The sequence below is a fragment of the Thamnophis elegans genome, chromosome 7 (genome assembly GCF_009769535.1).
Source record: "Thamnophis elegans isolate rThaEle1 chromosome 7, rThaEle1.pri, whole genome shotgun sequence".
Lineage (NCBI taxonomy): Eukaryota > Metazoa > Chordata > Lepidosauria > Squamata > Colubridae > Thamnophis > Thamnophis elegans.
The window spans coordinates 136282-151454 of NC_045547.1; the positions used below are offsets into that span (position 1 = coordinate 136282).

General features: G+C 58.6%; 1 protein-coding gene across 14 annotated transcripts in view; it reads right to left on the bottom strand.

The window, feature by feature from the left end:
- PPP6R2 (protein phosphatase 6 regulatory subunit 2) overlaps positions 1 to 15173 on the bottom strand; it is a 51383-nt gene that overhangs the window by 23714 nt on the left and 12496 nt on the right. For 13 of the 14 annotated variants that reach the window (XM_032222032.1, XM_032222029.1, XM_032222031.1 and 10 more), the window contains 14 exons: positions 14338 to 14524; positions 13198 to 13335; positions 12526 to 12591; positions 11669 to 11781; positions 10658 to 10771; positions 8608 to 8734; positions 6752 to 6904; positions 6331 to 6525; positions 4893 to 4957; positions 4236 to 4351; positions 2233 to 2318; positions 2007 to 2087; positions 892 to 989; positions 321 to 378 (listed from right to left, as the gene is read on the bottom strand). In XM_032222032.1, coding sequence (XP_032077923.1) covers positions 321 to 378; positions 892 to 989; positions 2007 to 2087; positions 2233 to 2318; positions 4236 to 4351; positions 4893 to 4957; positions 6331 to 6525; positions 6752 to 6904; positions 8608 to 8734; positions 10658 to 10771; positions 11669 to 11781; positions 12526 to 12591; positions 13198 to 13335; positions 14338 to 14524 — 1597 coding nt within the window. Of the gene's footprint in view, positions 1 to 320; positions 379 to 891; positions 990 to 2006; positions 2088 to 2232; positions 2319 to 4235; positions 4352 to 4892; positions 4958 to 6330; positions 6526 to 6751; positions 6905 to 8607; positions 8735 to 10657; positions 10772 to 11668; positions 11782 to 12525; positions 12592 to 13197; positions 13336 to 14337; positions 14525 to 15173 lie in introns of those variants that run through there. The other variant, XM_032222033.1, reaches the window with a different exon arrangement.

Sequence of the window (15173 nt, forward strand, 5' to 3'; positions counted from 1 at the left end):
GCAGTTCTGCAGTTCGGCTGTTCAAATCTCACCGGCTCAAGGTTGACTCAGCCTTCCATCCTCCCGAGGTGGGTAAAATGAGGACCCGGATTGTTGTTGGGGGCAATATGCTGACTCTGTAAACCGCTTAGAGAGGGCTGAAAGCCCTATGAAGCGGTATATAAGTCTAACTGCTATTGCTATTTCTGCTCGACCTCCAGGCTGCTGCCTCCCAGCTCCTTCCCTGGAGTCGAAGGGGTCTTAACATAGGTCGGTGCCGCTTTTGTGCCTCTCGGCCAGCATCTGAAACCCCCACGTGGCTGGCCTGCTGGACTACTTACGCTGTCATCCTCTACATCAGTGCTGAAGTTTATCTCTGCGATCCGGTCAAAAGGGGTGCTGGAAGAGATGGGAAAGAAGGCCGTGAAGGGCTGCTTCCGGAAGTGCCCGTGAGAAGCCCGTGACGAGGGAGGAAGCTCCACGGAGAACCGTAGGAGGGCTGGGAAGGGGGAAGAGGCCACGGCAGTCTCCTGCTCCCCCTTCCTCCAAAGCGCCAGTCAATGACAATCGCACCCATCCGGCCTCAAGGCAGCGCTCCCAAAGACGGGGAACTCTCCATTTTCCCAGTGGACGGTTCTCTTGGGCATCGACCGGGCTCTGGAGGGAGGTTTTTCTGACAACGGGCCTTAACACTCGCTGGGGAATGATGATGGCCCTGCGGGTGCCCAGCCCCCTCTCTCCAGGGGAAGGTCATGCGTGCTTATCCTCACAAGAGCGAAGGAGAGGGTCCCATGACCCGGATGAGGGAGCAGGCACAGAAGGGGCCAAAGGGAGCTTCCCGGATGAGGTCAAGGGAGCTCAGAGGAGGATCCTGCTCAAAGGGGGAGGGGGGAAAGGGGGGGAGAGATTCACTTGATGTTGTCGTCCTGATCAGCAAACTCTTCGTCGTTAAAGCCGAACTGATCCATGAAAATGGCCGTCATCTGCTGAACCTGGTACTCGGAGAATGCCTGAGACAGGAGGAGGAGGAGGAGGAGGAGAACCGGTGACCGATTTGCACTCACCGAGACAGGCGATGGGTCTGCTGGTAGGAAGCCACCCGGGCCCTTCCATCCAGCCCCAACAGAATCGCCTGGTGGAGTTCCAACCCCGCCTCCCCCCATGAACTAGGCACAAACGGGCATCCCAAGCACCCCACGAGGCTGGCACAGCAGAGGGTTGGGGGCCTCTGAAGGGCGGACAAGAAAGGCAGGAAGCAAAGGAACAAAATTACAGCAGTGGGGGAGTCTTGCTGAAGCAGCTGTCGTTTCTGTGGGATGAGGCCCTGCCCCCTGCCTCCCTCCCATGCCTAGGATGGAATCCAGACCAGAAGGGGGGATGGGAGCCCCCTCACCTTCCCTAAAATCTCCCCCATGGAGGGAAGAACAGAGACATCCACCGTCTAAAGCAGCTGGAGGCCATCCTCCCCCCCCCCACCGCCTTGCCCTTCCTCAAAGAGGCGTCAATCAACCACCAAATCCATCCATGGGTCAAGCCTAAAGTGAGGGGCGCCCTCCGTGCAAGGTGCCCCCCCTGCTTCCAAAGGCCCCACTTCTCTAGGCTCAGCCCCAGAGGCAGCCCGTCCCCAGCAAACGGGAGAACCTCACCAGTTCAGCTCAATCCCCCCCACCCACCCCCTTCGAAAGGGTGCAAGTGACCTTGAAGGGGCGGTGGGGATGATGCTGCAGGGGTCACACCCCAGGCTTTGGTGGATCACAAGGGGCCCAGGATGAGCCCCCTGGTCCCCCTGTCTCCCCCTCCCACCTCCCCAATCGTTTACCTTCCACACACGGACTGACTCACTAAACCTTCCAAGCAGCCACTGGCAGCCTCCTGCGGAACAGCCTTCCTCCTGACCCTTCCTCCCGCCCGCTCTTCACAAAGCCATTAACTAACATTTAACTAGGGCTCCCCCGAAGGGGCCTAAGGAGCCAGCCAGCCAGCCAGAGAAACCGGCCAAGGGAGCCTGCAGCCCCAGGGAGGCCTACCTGCTGGAGAGAGACTTCGCTGGGGAAGGCGGCCTTGGCCTCCTCGTCTTCGCTGGAGGAGTGCAGGTGGTGAGCCGTCACCTGCGCAGAGGAGAAACCATGGATGGACTCCCAATGTCCCTTTGGGCCGCCTCTTCCTTCTCTCGCCACCTCTTGGGGCGGCTTCCATTACATTTCCTCATCTCCCTCGCCCGGTTCAAAATGACAGAAGACCAGAGCGTCTCACCAAATCCACCGTGTTCCTTCGGTTGGCTTCCACCAGAGTCTCCTCCACGAAGCTCTCCCAGCGGCCTCTGCAATCTTCAGGGAGACCTGCAAGGAAGGAAGCAGAGGCCGCAGGCCTCAGAGCCTCAGGGGGGTCAGGACCGGAGCGGCTGCGTGGGTGGGGGGGGGCAGCAGCACCTGCTCTTGGGAAGAAAGCGTGGAGGGGGAGACCAGAGAGAAGCCGGCTGGCCCTGAGGTGCACAGGGGTGCCAACGCTCTGCAGCCGTCCGGGCACCTGGGTTTAACCTCCAGGATCCTGCCTCTGGGCGCTCTGGTTTAGCCAGGACCGGCTGGCTGCTCAGAGGCGCTGAAAGCTCCCGAGTCGCTTACATCCAGCCCTCTGGCCGACTCAGAGCAGGGGAGTCTGGGCACTCGGGTCAGGCACGAGACCAACCCACCCGAAGAGGATTCTGCTTCCCCCAGTTGCTGGCTGACATCCAGACACCTCCCTCTCCCCCTTACTTATTTGTTAAATTAATTTTCCACCCATCTTTCTTCGAAGCAACTCTGGTCATCTTACAATAGTAAAAGCAATAAAACCACATAAAATAAATAATTCTAAAACAATAGCAAAATAGAATTACAACCCAACTCCAGTTGCAAATAACAAATGAGGAAGGAGAGAAGAGCATGCGTGGGGATGGGGGAGAGGGGGGATTTCTCTTCATCCGTCAACCACCCCAAGTGGGAAGCTCCCTGTCAAGCATGCCCCCTCCTCCAATATCCAAGAAAGGAAAAACTCAACTCCATGTGAATAAAGTACTTTTACGAGACATGAAGGGAAAGCAGTGAAAGGGAAAGCAAGATCTGAGCCAGAAAGGCGGGAACATCTACGTACCAAACGTTTACCCACCCCCCCCCCCAATCCCCCAACCCACAGTCCAATCTGCAGCTCCCTAAGGTGTGTCACCTGGGGTGCATCTCCAAACAGCCTCATCAGGTTGGTGTGCGGAACGGTTGGCCTTGACCAAGTCCACACGTCAGCCTCCAGCATGGGCAGAAGGTGGTGAGAACAAGGCTCCTCCAGTACAATATCATTCCCTTCCCCAAGACTAGCGCCCCCCCCACCCCCACCCTCCCCGTTCCTATGGCAGCCGATAGCAAGCAAGCGTAGCAAGCAAAACAGAGGCTGGCACTCCCACACTTGGGGCTCCCCCTGGCAGAGGCTCTCCAGGCCCTTCCGGAAGCTCAGGAGGGGGGGGGGCATCTCACGGGGGGGGGGGGGGGGATGTTCCAAAGGGCAGGAGCTACAGCAGAGAAGGCCCTTATCCTCCGTCCCAACTCCTCCAGCTGAAATCCCCGGATTGGCGGGACCCGCAGGAGGCTTCCTCTGCCGGGACGAGTGGGGTGAGAAAGTTCCCCAGGGCACCTGGACCCAGGGCCCCCCTGCAGGGCTTCAAAGCTCACACCTTGAGTGGCTGTAACCCCGGCCATCCTGGGGGCCCCCCACAAGAACTGCCCTCCTCCTTGCACTCTGCGCCAGGGGAGCCCCGTATGGAGCACATTGCAGTAGTCCAGACATGAGATGACCAGGGCTCGGGGGACTGAATTATCAATCAATGCTACGTTTTTGCTCCACCTACTCGCTGCAGCAAACCCCGGTTGTGCCTTGATGAACACGTGTGTGTGTGTGTGTGTGTTTTCCTTCCTAATGCTGGGACTGAGGGAGTGGAAAGCCGTCTGTCAGCCCCAGCCTGGGAGTCTCCCAGAGGCTGCCAGCCAAGCCTGGACCCCTAACAAAAGGCCTCTGAGGAAGGCCCAGCAAAGACATGGGGGCCTGGGTGGCAAGGGCAGCATTTCCCCCCCACCCACACACAGACAGAACATGCCTCCCGCCCAGGCCCTCCCTGCCCAAAGGCCTCACCCGAGAGGAGGCGCCATCCCTCTCCCTACTCAGGCACCTGGGGCCTCCTGCTGCCCCTCCTGGCTTGGGCCGAGCAGAGGACGGGCCAGGAGCACTCCTACCTCTGATGAACTCCCTGATCCGGCTCTGCCCGGGACCTTTCTCCACGGTTTGCACAACGGTGTTGGCGATTCGGGTCAGGTGGCCCATGTTGCCACGCCTCATTCCTCCTTCTGCCCTGAAAAAGCCAAAGCGAGGAGCAGCCACTGAAAAACCGAAGCCCAAGTGCCATTCATTCACCCGGGAGGATGCTGGCCTGGCTCGCCTCTGGTCTCTGCTTAGGGGGGGGGGGGGGGGGCGACCTCAGGTCAGATCAGGCCACAGCACGGAGGAACCGCAGCTGGCCGGTGCGGGGGGGGGGGGGGGGAGCCCCAGCTGTCAGCAGAAGGTCCCCAGTGCTGCTTGACTCAGGAGAAAGGCGTCTCCCTCCAAGCCAGGCTCTAAGAGAGGACAGGAGGGCTTGGGGCCCCTGCCAGCCATCCCCTTTCTCCAGCTCCCCGCTCCTCTCTATCGCTCCCCAAAAGAGCCAGCCGGAAATCAGCAGCAGAACTGAGCAAGGAAAAGAGGAGAGGCTGGGAATGCTGAGAGGAGATCAAGCGATCCGGATCCCTTCTGCTTGCCTGTCCTTCCCCACTCAAGTGAGCCCAACCTGTGCAGGGAAGGCCTGGGGAAGCGGAGGTGAGCCGGGGGGGGGGGGGGGGGGGGGCTCAGAGACTCACTGGATTTGGTCGTTGGTCTCCCAGGCATCCAGGATCCTCTGGACCAAGCAGCACTTTTGAAAGAGCTGGAGGAGGAAGCAGGAGAAGCGTCTCAGGGCCAGTAGGGGAAACGTCTTTCTAGCGTGGACAGAAGAATGAGACCGGGAGGCCCGGGGGGGGGGGGGGGGGCGGGGGGAGCAGCCAAATCCCAGAGTGAGACCAAAGTTGGCCTCAATGGGTTGACACTTCCACGAGGCTCATTCATACTGAAGAATGACAAAAAACCCTCCCCTCAAGTGCAGCTCTCCATTTAAAAAAGAAAGACACCCTAAGACCAAAGGGGGCAACACAAATTTGGGGGTGGCAGAGAGTGGGCGGGGCATTTGCTTCAGCCTCCCACGGGGACTGAGGCCGGTTTGGCCCCCGCTGGGCTGCAGGGTTTAAGCTCCCAGTTACAGCTCCCGAGAGGGGGCACCCAATGGTCGCTGCCTGTCCAAAGACCCGGCAGGCCAGCGCTGGGGCCCCCTTCTCCCCCCCCCCCCCGCAGTCAGGCCTGGAGTCCCTTTCCCAGCTCCTCCTTCCAGATCACACCCCCCCCCTCTTCCTCAGTCTTCTAGGCGGGCAGATTTCACAGCCGGGGTGGCTAATGAGGAGAGTTCTGGGAGAGCCACAGGGCACAGGTGGGAGGAAGCCCTGGGGCAGACGAGGGAGCAGCCCAAGGCCCAGGGGGGAGCTTCCCCTTCTGAGAGCAAAGCAGTGGGGCCAAAGGAGCTGCTCCTCCTCCTGGGCGGCTGCTGCGGCTGCTGCCACCATGAACCCCTGAGCCTCTCCTGTCCTCCGGTGACTGCCGGGACGCCAGAGAACCTCCAGGAAGAAGCCGGATTTCAACCAGAAAAGAGGGGGGAGGGGAGGGGGGGAGTTTCTGGGCCAGCTCTGCCATCCACACGGCCTACAGAGCAGCGATGAATTAAGACTTCGGGCTATAAGGGGGTTGTATAACATTTAATAACGTTTTGCCACAAAACGGTCACTCTCAATGTTGACATTTCTGACAAGAACGCCTTTTATCACTGAAAAAGCACAATTTAGATTTTGGCTCCTCTCAAGCCAAGGCAGAGCGAGAAGCTTAAGCTCCTTCCTCCCCCTTGGCCTGGCTTTGCCTGCCTTCATCGTCACCCACTGAGACGGGGCTGCCAGGGGAAGCCCCGGGGGGCACCTGAGAAGGAGAGCCCCCAATCCCCCGATTCCCCCTTAGCACTTCCAAGGACGGGCAGGGAGCCAGAAGCCCCAAGGAGGACTAGAAACGCCCCTCCGGCAGCTTCTTCCGTCGCTCTTTGCCAAGGACCAGAGGCTGACTGAGGGCCTGGAGAGCTGCCTCCTTGGCGCACGGCTGGTTCCCGTGGCTGCAGCAGCTACCGCCTCCCTTCAGAAGACTCCGTCAAGACCCGAGGACGCTTACGTGAGTCAGTAGGAGGGGCTCTGGCGCTTCTGCATTTTCCCAGGAGACGTTTCCCTCCTCCTCCTCCTCCTCCTCCTCCTCCTCGTTTTCCGTGAGCAGCTTGGTTCCGGGCACGGCGTGCATCAGGATGGCCGTGATACACAGCTCCACTTGGAAATGCAAGAAGTTATTCCACGTGTATTTGAAAAACAGGTCCTGAAACAAGGCAGAGGAGGGAGCTTCATTCCCATCAGTCGTAAGCCGTCATGCCAGGGCAACGGAGGCACACGGAGCCTCCTTTTCAAGGTTCAGCAAGCACCCCAGGACTCCCCCAGGCCTGCTGCTACGCTTTCTCCGGTAGGAAAACAAAGGCCGGCTGACATCCCCAGAAAACCCACTTTCTAGGTGCCCCGGTGGCAGGCCCAGCCGCCCACTCACTCACCAGCAGCAGGTCCATAGTGTTAAGCCGGCACAGCTCCTGATTAACGCTGGGCGTGTTGGTGTGAAGCAGGGCGGCAACCAAGCGGGTGCCATGAAGACGAGCATTGCCGAGGGGCTCCTCCAGGATCCCGATGGTCGTCAGGATAGGAGCCACCTGCCACCGTCGAGACAGGAAAACCAGCGTTTCAAGCTGGCTCCCCACAAAGCCCGGACAGAGAGCGCCGGCGCCTCCTTTCCCCTGCCGCCCGCTGCCAAGGGGGCTGCGGAAGACCACCGCCCGAGAGGCAGGCCCCGTTCTCAATGGGACCTGTCCCATGAGCCGAGCCAGCCACCGTTATCCCTATGGCAGGAGAGCAGCCTGCACTGCAGACGGCTCTACGAGACACACCAGCAAAAACCCCTGGGAAAGACCCTCCTGACCTGTCCTGACCGAGGCTTCCCAACAGCTTGAAGCAACTCCTGCTCCCGACAAAACCCCCTTCTATTAATTTCCTGTGAATTCTGCTCCTTCACCTCCAGCAAAGACTTTCGAGGGAGGACTTATAGTCACAGACTGTCTCTGGCTTGGAAAGCTGACAGGCTGAGATCTGCAGAACCTGGCAAGGAGCCTCGGAGAGTCACGAACCAATGAAGCGAACTGATTTTGTCTCCTGCAAACTCCACTCCCCTTTCGCTCCTCTTTTATTTCCTCTGGGAGGGGCCATTCATTGTCCACCTGTGGCCTCACTCCCAAGTCGACCGCTGTTCTTTAGCTGTTCCCTTCGCCTGGCAACTCTGCGCATGCGCACACTGGGAACAGGCTCCAGCTGTTCTTCTGCCTCGCTAATGTCTGAAGGCAGCTTGTAACTGTCAGACGGCCCTGTCCCCCTCTCTGCCTCCAACACAGAGCCCTCATTCAGAGCCTTCCCCAGACTCCAGGACTGGCCCCTTGCTCCTCCCCACCTCCTCACTGTCCGAATCTGCTGCCGGGCCTGCTGGCCACTGCCGGGCCACAACATGACCAACCTCCCTCCGCTTCTCCACAATTGGCCTCAGCCCTGGCACAATAATCACCTAGAGCCAGTCGGCTTCCTTTTTCAAAAATTAGGAGCTTTTGTTTAATTAAGGAACTCTATAATCCTAACAGCTAATTCTGGCCAGGAAAAAGAGAAAATAATAGAGAAAAGAAACACGACATGCAAAAAGGAGAAGGAAAAAAAGAGAAAAAGATTTTTTTTTTAAAAAATGGTTCCTTCTCTTCCAACACAACCACAGGCAAAGCAACCGTTCCCCTCCCTCTCCCCCTCCCTCCCCCCCTTATGAAAGCCCCTGCAGGCACCCTTCCCCATGCCTGCCACTCCCCCCACCTCACCCCTTCAGAGAGACAACAACTATGGTCCTTTCTCCCCAAAGGTCGTTCAAAGGTCCATAAAGGGTTAATTTTATAACGATGTTCTATATTTTAACCCTGATCAAACAAGGCAACTTGAAGTTCTTTTCTTTTACGTCTAACAATCTTTAATTCTTCAAGCTGTTCTCATAGTATTGAATACAAATTTTCTCCCATCTCAATAAAACTTATTTGATAAATCCAAATATAAATCTCTTATAATCATTTATTCCTTTATTCTCCAATATTTCTCTGTCAGCTAGGATTTCTCCTCTTCCTTCTGTCTATCCATCTCTTTTTTCCCATCCTCTTCCTCACCCCCTTCCTTCTGGATCCTGGTGCCCGCCCTTCCACCCCCCCCACCCCCTTGCTGAGTGCTCCCTGTCCCCGTATCCAGGCCAGCGTGCAGGAATTAGCCGAGAGAGAGAGAGAGAGAGAGAGAGAGAGAGAGAGAGAGAGAGAGAGAAAGAGGAGGGGAATCCCCTTACCTTGGGGGGCTGAAGCAGCAGCTGGTGGAAGTCCTTCAGGCGTGGCTCGATGCCCTGCAAGATGCTGCTACTGACAGGGTGGAATTTTTCAAACCCCTGGGAGAAGGAGTCAGAAAGTGACTCCAAGCTGTGGGTAGAAAAATAAGCCAACATCACAAACAAATCATGTTCTGGTGCTTGAGAACAGGCCTGCTTCAGTGTCCCAAGGAGGTGTAGTTCAATTTCTCACCTAGGGGTGCAGGATAATTAAAAGGAGAAACAGGAAAGCAGAAACAGAGAGAGGTTTTATTGTGGCCCGGCAGGAGCCATTGGAGCTGCCGCCAGACTCCGACAGCGAGGGGTCTTATGAGTCGGCCCTGGAGGACCCTGGACAGGGTGTCGACTCCGAGCAGGGCGAGGAGAGACTGGTTGGCCACCAGGTGGCGGCAGAGCATTGGATCAGAAGGAGTGTTCAGGAAAACACTTGTGAGTTGTTTCAGGATGCAACCTGTCGAAGGGCTACTGGGGAAGGAACAACTGCGTAATTGTAGGAGACGATTGCGCTTAGCTGATGCTGATTAAGATCCTCTCCTGATTATAAAAGAGACTGTTTGTGCCACACCCTGTTTGCAGGAGTCAACGTTCACAAGTCAGAGAAACCAACTTGGAAAAGTGGTTTGCTGTGAGAGCTCGTTTACATTGTCTAGGTTTGTAAGAATTACTGTCAGAGTGCTTATCTCGTTGTTTATTTTGGGCTTGCAGCCAACGAGAGTCTGGACTGATTAAAAGTATTCTTATTTATGTTTGCTTGTGGCTTTCGTTTCTGGACGGAGGAAGGGGGTCAGAACAAGTTCAGGTCTTCCCGTTTCCTCTGCAGTGCTTCTTCCAGACCCTGCTCTGCCGGAAAAGTCCACCCTTTGCCCCAACAGGTCCCAGCCTTTGAAGGGAGGCCCATGGCCCCTTTCTACCCAGGAGATGCCTACTTTTCCCCATTGCACCAGGCCCTGCCTTCCTTCCCACCTTTTGGGTGGAGCTAAAGACAACTTCATCAATGAAAATACGGTGTCAAACCAGCCACGGTGTTTCCCTGCCATCCAATGAAGGTGCTCCTTTGGGCAGAGGGGAAAGCCGCACCCGAGGGCGGCCGATCAACCACAGGAGAGCCCAGAGCTGCCTTGGAGGCCAGCCGGCTAGGCCCACAGAGAAAGCCAGGGGCAATGGAGAGGAGGAGGAGGAGGGTAGCCCAAAGGACCTCCTCCAATTCACGGATCCCCTGAGACCAAATATAGCCAGTAGCCCAGAGGCGGCAGCCCTGGTTTCAGCCGCTCCTCTCTACGACTGTGGCCTAAGCAGCCCGGAAGGGCCGGTCTGAGCAAGGCCAGGCCCTCTGGGGTGGACCATCCGTTGGAGGGGAGTAAAAGAGGAAACGGTGGTCACCCAACAGGCTGGGCTCCTCCCAGACATACAACTGCCTGCCTGCCTGCCTCCTATTCCTTTTCTGTGCAGCCTCCACCCCCGCGCCATTTGGGGGGGCTCCCAGGGGCTTCTTGAGGATCCATGAAAGAAGTGCAGCAGCTCAAGGCTGCCAAGGGTTCCAGGGAATAAGGCCACTGGATTCCAACAGGGATGCCTGCGCCTAGAATCACAGCTGAAAGGGACCTGGGAGATCTTCTAGTCCATCCTGCGGCCCAAGGCAGGAGTCCTTATACCATCCCAGACAAACAGCTGTCCGGTCTATTCGTGAAACCCTCCAGCGATGGAGCAACCACAACTCCGGAAGGGAAGCTGTTCCACTGATTAACTCCTCTGTCAGGAAATTCCTCCTCCTTTCCCTATGGCCCTGCAGGACCCAAAGCCTTGGCTCCCACCAGAGGCCTTCCCCCTAAACGGAACCCAGCAGAACTTGACTGTTGCGCTCACACGTAACGCAAGCAAGGAATCCCCCTCAGGGCTTCGTCAGGTGGCATTGGGCCCAATGGAAGGAAGGAAGGAAGGAAGGAAGGGGTCGACCACAAAGCCAGTCGGACCGGAAGGAGCCCAGTGGAGCCTTGCAGAGAGCCCTTCCGCTTACCCAGCTCTCCTCGGCTCCAGCAGCGTCAGCAAAACCTGGGTCCCGTTCACAAGGCAGGTCTCCGTCAATCCCTCATCAAACATGTTCTTCAGAAGCTGCTCCACGCACTCCTGCCTGAGACACCAAATGCGAGTCAGCACCACGGGAGAAATTGGGGCCGCCCACTCTGTAGCTAAATGACACAGATGATGCCTTGTGATCACGCCAACTCGGGACGGCCGCGGTGGCACACCCAGCTGGAACCCCCGAGAGGCCGCAGCATCCCACAATGGCCACACAATGGCCACACAATGGCCACTGGCAACCGCACTTCTCGGAATCCAGCAGTGAGGGCCGCAAATTGTGATCGCACGACTGTGGGATGCTGCGACGCCTCCACGGCTAGTAACAGGTGCCCCAGGCGGCCCTGGCCTTAGGAGCTCAGATGGGGCCAGAGGTTCCACTGCTAAGTGACGCCATGCCCAGGCTGCGACCTCTGGTACAAGGGGTACAAGTCCCTTCCTCCCGGCATTGTCACAATTTTGAATGGTTGTAAATGGAGGACTTCCTGTAATCTGGGTGCAGGCAGCCTGCTGAATGGATGGAAGTTTATTTTCCACAGTCTCCCAGCAATCAATCCCATCCCACCCCCACCCTGTCGACTTCCATCGCCTTGGCTTCCAGCCCCGGCTGGCTCTGTGGAGCGGGAAGGTGCTTGGACAGGCCGTCCACACCCGAGACATAGCCCCACCCCCACCCCCACCCCCCCTCCCTCCCTGTCCATCTCTGGCACCGCCTTTCTCCCCAGGAGCTCCAAGGCCTTCCCCTCCTCCCCCTCCCCCCGCCCCACAACCCCCTGGTGTGGCGAGGCTGGCTCAGGCAAGGTATGGTATCAACACCAACCCCAAACCCACGTCACACAGCACCAAAGCTCCCTCCCAACTCATCCCAGAAGGCCCCCCTTAGCCCAGCTGCAGCCCCCTCCCCCGTTCCCCCTCCTGCCCAGCCGCTGCCGCCTTCTCAGGAACTCACGACTCGAGGGATGCCAGCAGAGGGTCCAGGTCAGCCACCTCCTGCAGCTGGTTGGTCTGATCTCTGCTCAGCCTGATGATATCACACAAGGTTTGAGAAGCATTGGATTGTCTCTGCAAACCGGGCAAGAAGTCATTCCTGGCAAGAGGGTCCCTCAAAGGCCTGAGCAATTCCCCCCCCCCAACCCCTTGGCAATGGGAGGCGGGTGGGGGGGGGAGCAGCAGGTCCCCTCCAGAGTTGCACCCAAATCCTCACCCCTTTGACCAACAGGAGGCTCCCTTCTGAATTGGCCCTATTGGCCCTTAGTTCATTCTGATGGATTTAACTATGAATTGTAGCCTCTGGTGCATTTCTCTACTGCAGTAGAACACCGGTTGGTATTCTACCATTTCCTTACACCTGCCTTTTAAATATGTCAATTTCGCATTTCTGTATTAATTAATTGGTATCTCCTTATTATACAACGGAAGTATTTAAGCTCAATAACAGCCGTCCTTTGTTGCGTGAACCAAGCTGATGTGGGCTTGTTCAGCAAGCCGCTGTAAGACCAGGAATGCTTCCGTGTGAGAAGGGAAAGCGGCAGCCAAAGAAGACCAGGGGCCGCCTCTCGAGGCCCGGGGGAAGAAGAGAGGCACCCGGCCAGGGCAGGAGCTGGAGTCCCGGCAGCCTTTCAACCCCCACCCACGGCCCAGAGGCTCTACCGAGCAGGACCCCCTGTGAAGGAGCCCTCGGGGTCAGAGTGGGGGGAATGAGGCTCCCTGGGGTCTCTCCCAGAAGGCTGGCCTCCCACCTCTCTTCTGGAGAGAGGGCCACGGGGCCAGTCTCCTTCCTTGACCGCTGGTCTAAGGGACACTCACATCTTCATCCTGGTGAGGGCGGATCAGCTCCAGCAGCCTCTGGACAAGCTTTGCGTCGTTCAGCCACTGCCGGACAAAAGGAGGGGAGAAAGAACAAGTAAGCGCAACCCCTTTCCTGAGGCCCCACCTTAACCCCCACGGCCACCGAGCCCTCGCAGGCGTTCTTCCCAGAGGCCCCACATAAGAGCAGCAGCCAAAGAAGCCCCCCCCCCTCTCCCTGCCCCCCCCACCCCCAGCCCCAGCCAAGCCATCTCCAGCCAAGTCCCCTGATCTGCTGGGAGAAAAGGGGCTCCCAGAACAGCCTCCCTTCTCAGCAACTCACACTGAGCCCTGCAAGAAAGCCAACACACACACACACACACACACAGACAGCCACTGCCAGCAATCGGGCTGAAGGCGGCCAGCCAAGGGGAATCACCCCACACGGAGAAAGCCCCCCTCCGGTCCCATCTCCTCCGTCCAAGTCAAAGCCCCAAGGGGTCCTGTGCCCTCCTGAGCGCCAGAGGGGAAGATCCCCCAGCACCCAGCCCACCCAGGCCTGCCGGGGCACAGAGCAGGGGCACGGCCGCTTTCAAGGGGGCAGCCTCCCAACGCCGGCCTCTGGGCCCCGGCCCAGACACAGACTCCATGGGCCCTCAAGCGAAGGGAAAGCAGAGGAGGAGCAGGCCTGACCTGCAGCACTTCCTGGCGAAGGGGAGCCGGCTCCACGCAGCTGACCAGTCGCAACAGCAGGTCCATCATGGCGGACGTCTCAAGATGCTTCAGCACCAGATCGACAAACTCGGCTTTCTTCCTGAGGAATGAAATCACCTGGGGAAAACCACCACGACAGCCGGGCCTCATTAAAGCTCCTGATTTTAAGCAGGTGCACCTTCCAGCTAACATTGTTCACAGAGGATCCGCAGCCCCCCGCCCCACCCCCACCCCCACCCCCGGCCAATGGCTGGAACCCCCATCAGCCGGAATCTGCACCAGGAGGAGGAGGAGGCGAAGCAGCCCACCCTGTCGTTCCCCCCCCCCCCCCCGGTCCTCTGGGCGGATCCTGGGGCGACGGTATCGAAAGCTACCAAAAGGTCAAGTGGTGCAAGCGTAGAAGCACAATCTCCACCCCGCCTTGCTAGAGAGCATCCAAACGTGCAACCGGGGTGGGTTGGGGGGTGGGCACTGTCGTCTGACAGCAGCGCCATCTCTTTCTCAACCAGGAAGCAGACAGAAATGGTCCAGGCTTCTTGAGGAGGAGGGGGCAAAGCAAAGAGCCCCCCCCTCTCAAGGAAGCCTTCCCTCCCACTGGAGCCCACTCCCACCACACCACCTCTGGGGGGGGGCTTCAACCCCCGGGAGCTGAAGGGGGGGGGGGGCGGCAGCTGAGCTCCCAGGCCGAAGGGCCCTGCCTGCCTCCTCCGCTCCAGCAGCTCCAGGCGGTTCCCGGGGATTGGCAGGGAAAGCGGCAGAGGCAGAACCTCCTGCACCCCCCCACCCCCCACCCCAGCTCCTTTGGATCTGATCCAGTCCGGTTGTGCGGTTGTTCCTTTTTCAAATCGGCCACACGGGGCGACCGGCCGGCAGGGCCTTTCAGGAGAAGCACCAGCAGAGCAGAGGGAGGCAGCCTCCCTGCCCCAGGCGCTTCCCCTCCCTCCCCCTCCCTCCCTCCAGCCCAGCCTGCAGAGGGCAGCGAGAGAGAAGCAGAGGCCACTGGGGTGAATGCCATGGGTGCAGGGGCCTTCCTTCACACCCTCATCCACCTCTCCAGAGGTTCAGGGGGAGGGGGGCTCTTAAAAGGGAGCCGGTGTGGGGGAGGAAGGAGCCCCTCACCTGCTCCGCTTTCCTAGCGATGAGGCTGCCGATGGTCTTGCTGAAGAAACTGGCCAGCAAGGGGTTCAAGGGAGGCTCCTGGTCCAAGAAGCCGTAGAGGACGTCCCACAGGGCCTCGTCTCCCCCCAGCCGGTCACTGATCTGGGGCACGTCCGAGGTCAGCAGCTCACAGGCCGTGTTTGGGTACCTGCAGGGGCAGAAGCAAAGCCGAGAGGCTGAGGTCAGAAGCGGGGCCTCGCCTGGTCTCCCTAACAGCGGCTGGGGGGGGGGGGGGGGCTGCCGAGGCCCACTACCCACGGGCTCAAAGGCCGCAGGGATCATGGCAAGAACACGCTCGGGCCACGCAGAGGAGGCGGCACTGAGTTCTGGTGAGGGGGCATTTGTGGACACCAGTGCCAGGCGTGGGGAGAATTGGGGGGGGGGGCGCGCGGGGTGTCTCGTAATCCTTCCCAGTCAGTCACTGGGGGTGGGGATTTCTCTCTCAGCAGGAGGTTTTAAGAAGAGGAGAATATTTTGAGAACAAGCCGACTGAAGGGAAGGAAAATGCTTAGACATATCCAGGATTAAAAAGGGGGGAAAAAAGGAACCAATTTGAAAGACCTTCCTTCAGCTGTGGCTGCTTCTTCCTTCCATCTCTCCCTCTCACACACACACAGACACACAGACACACACACACAGAGAGAGGAGGATTCCCAACCGCTCCGATTGGCCTATGAAACAGACCCCAGCCTGATTGGGACCGAGACCCCCCTGCGCCCTCCTGAGCCAGGCGGAAGGGGGGGAGGCTGCCCCAACCTCTCCACCTGCTTTTCTTTTTCCCTCCAGGCTCCGATACC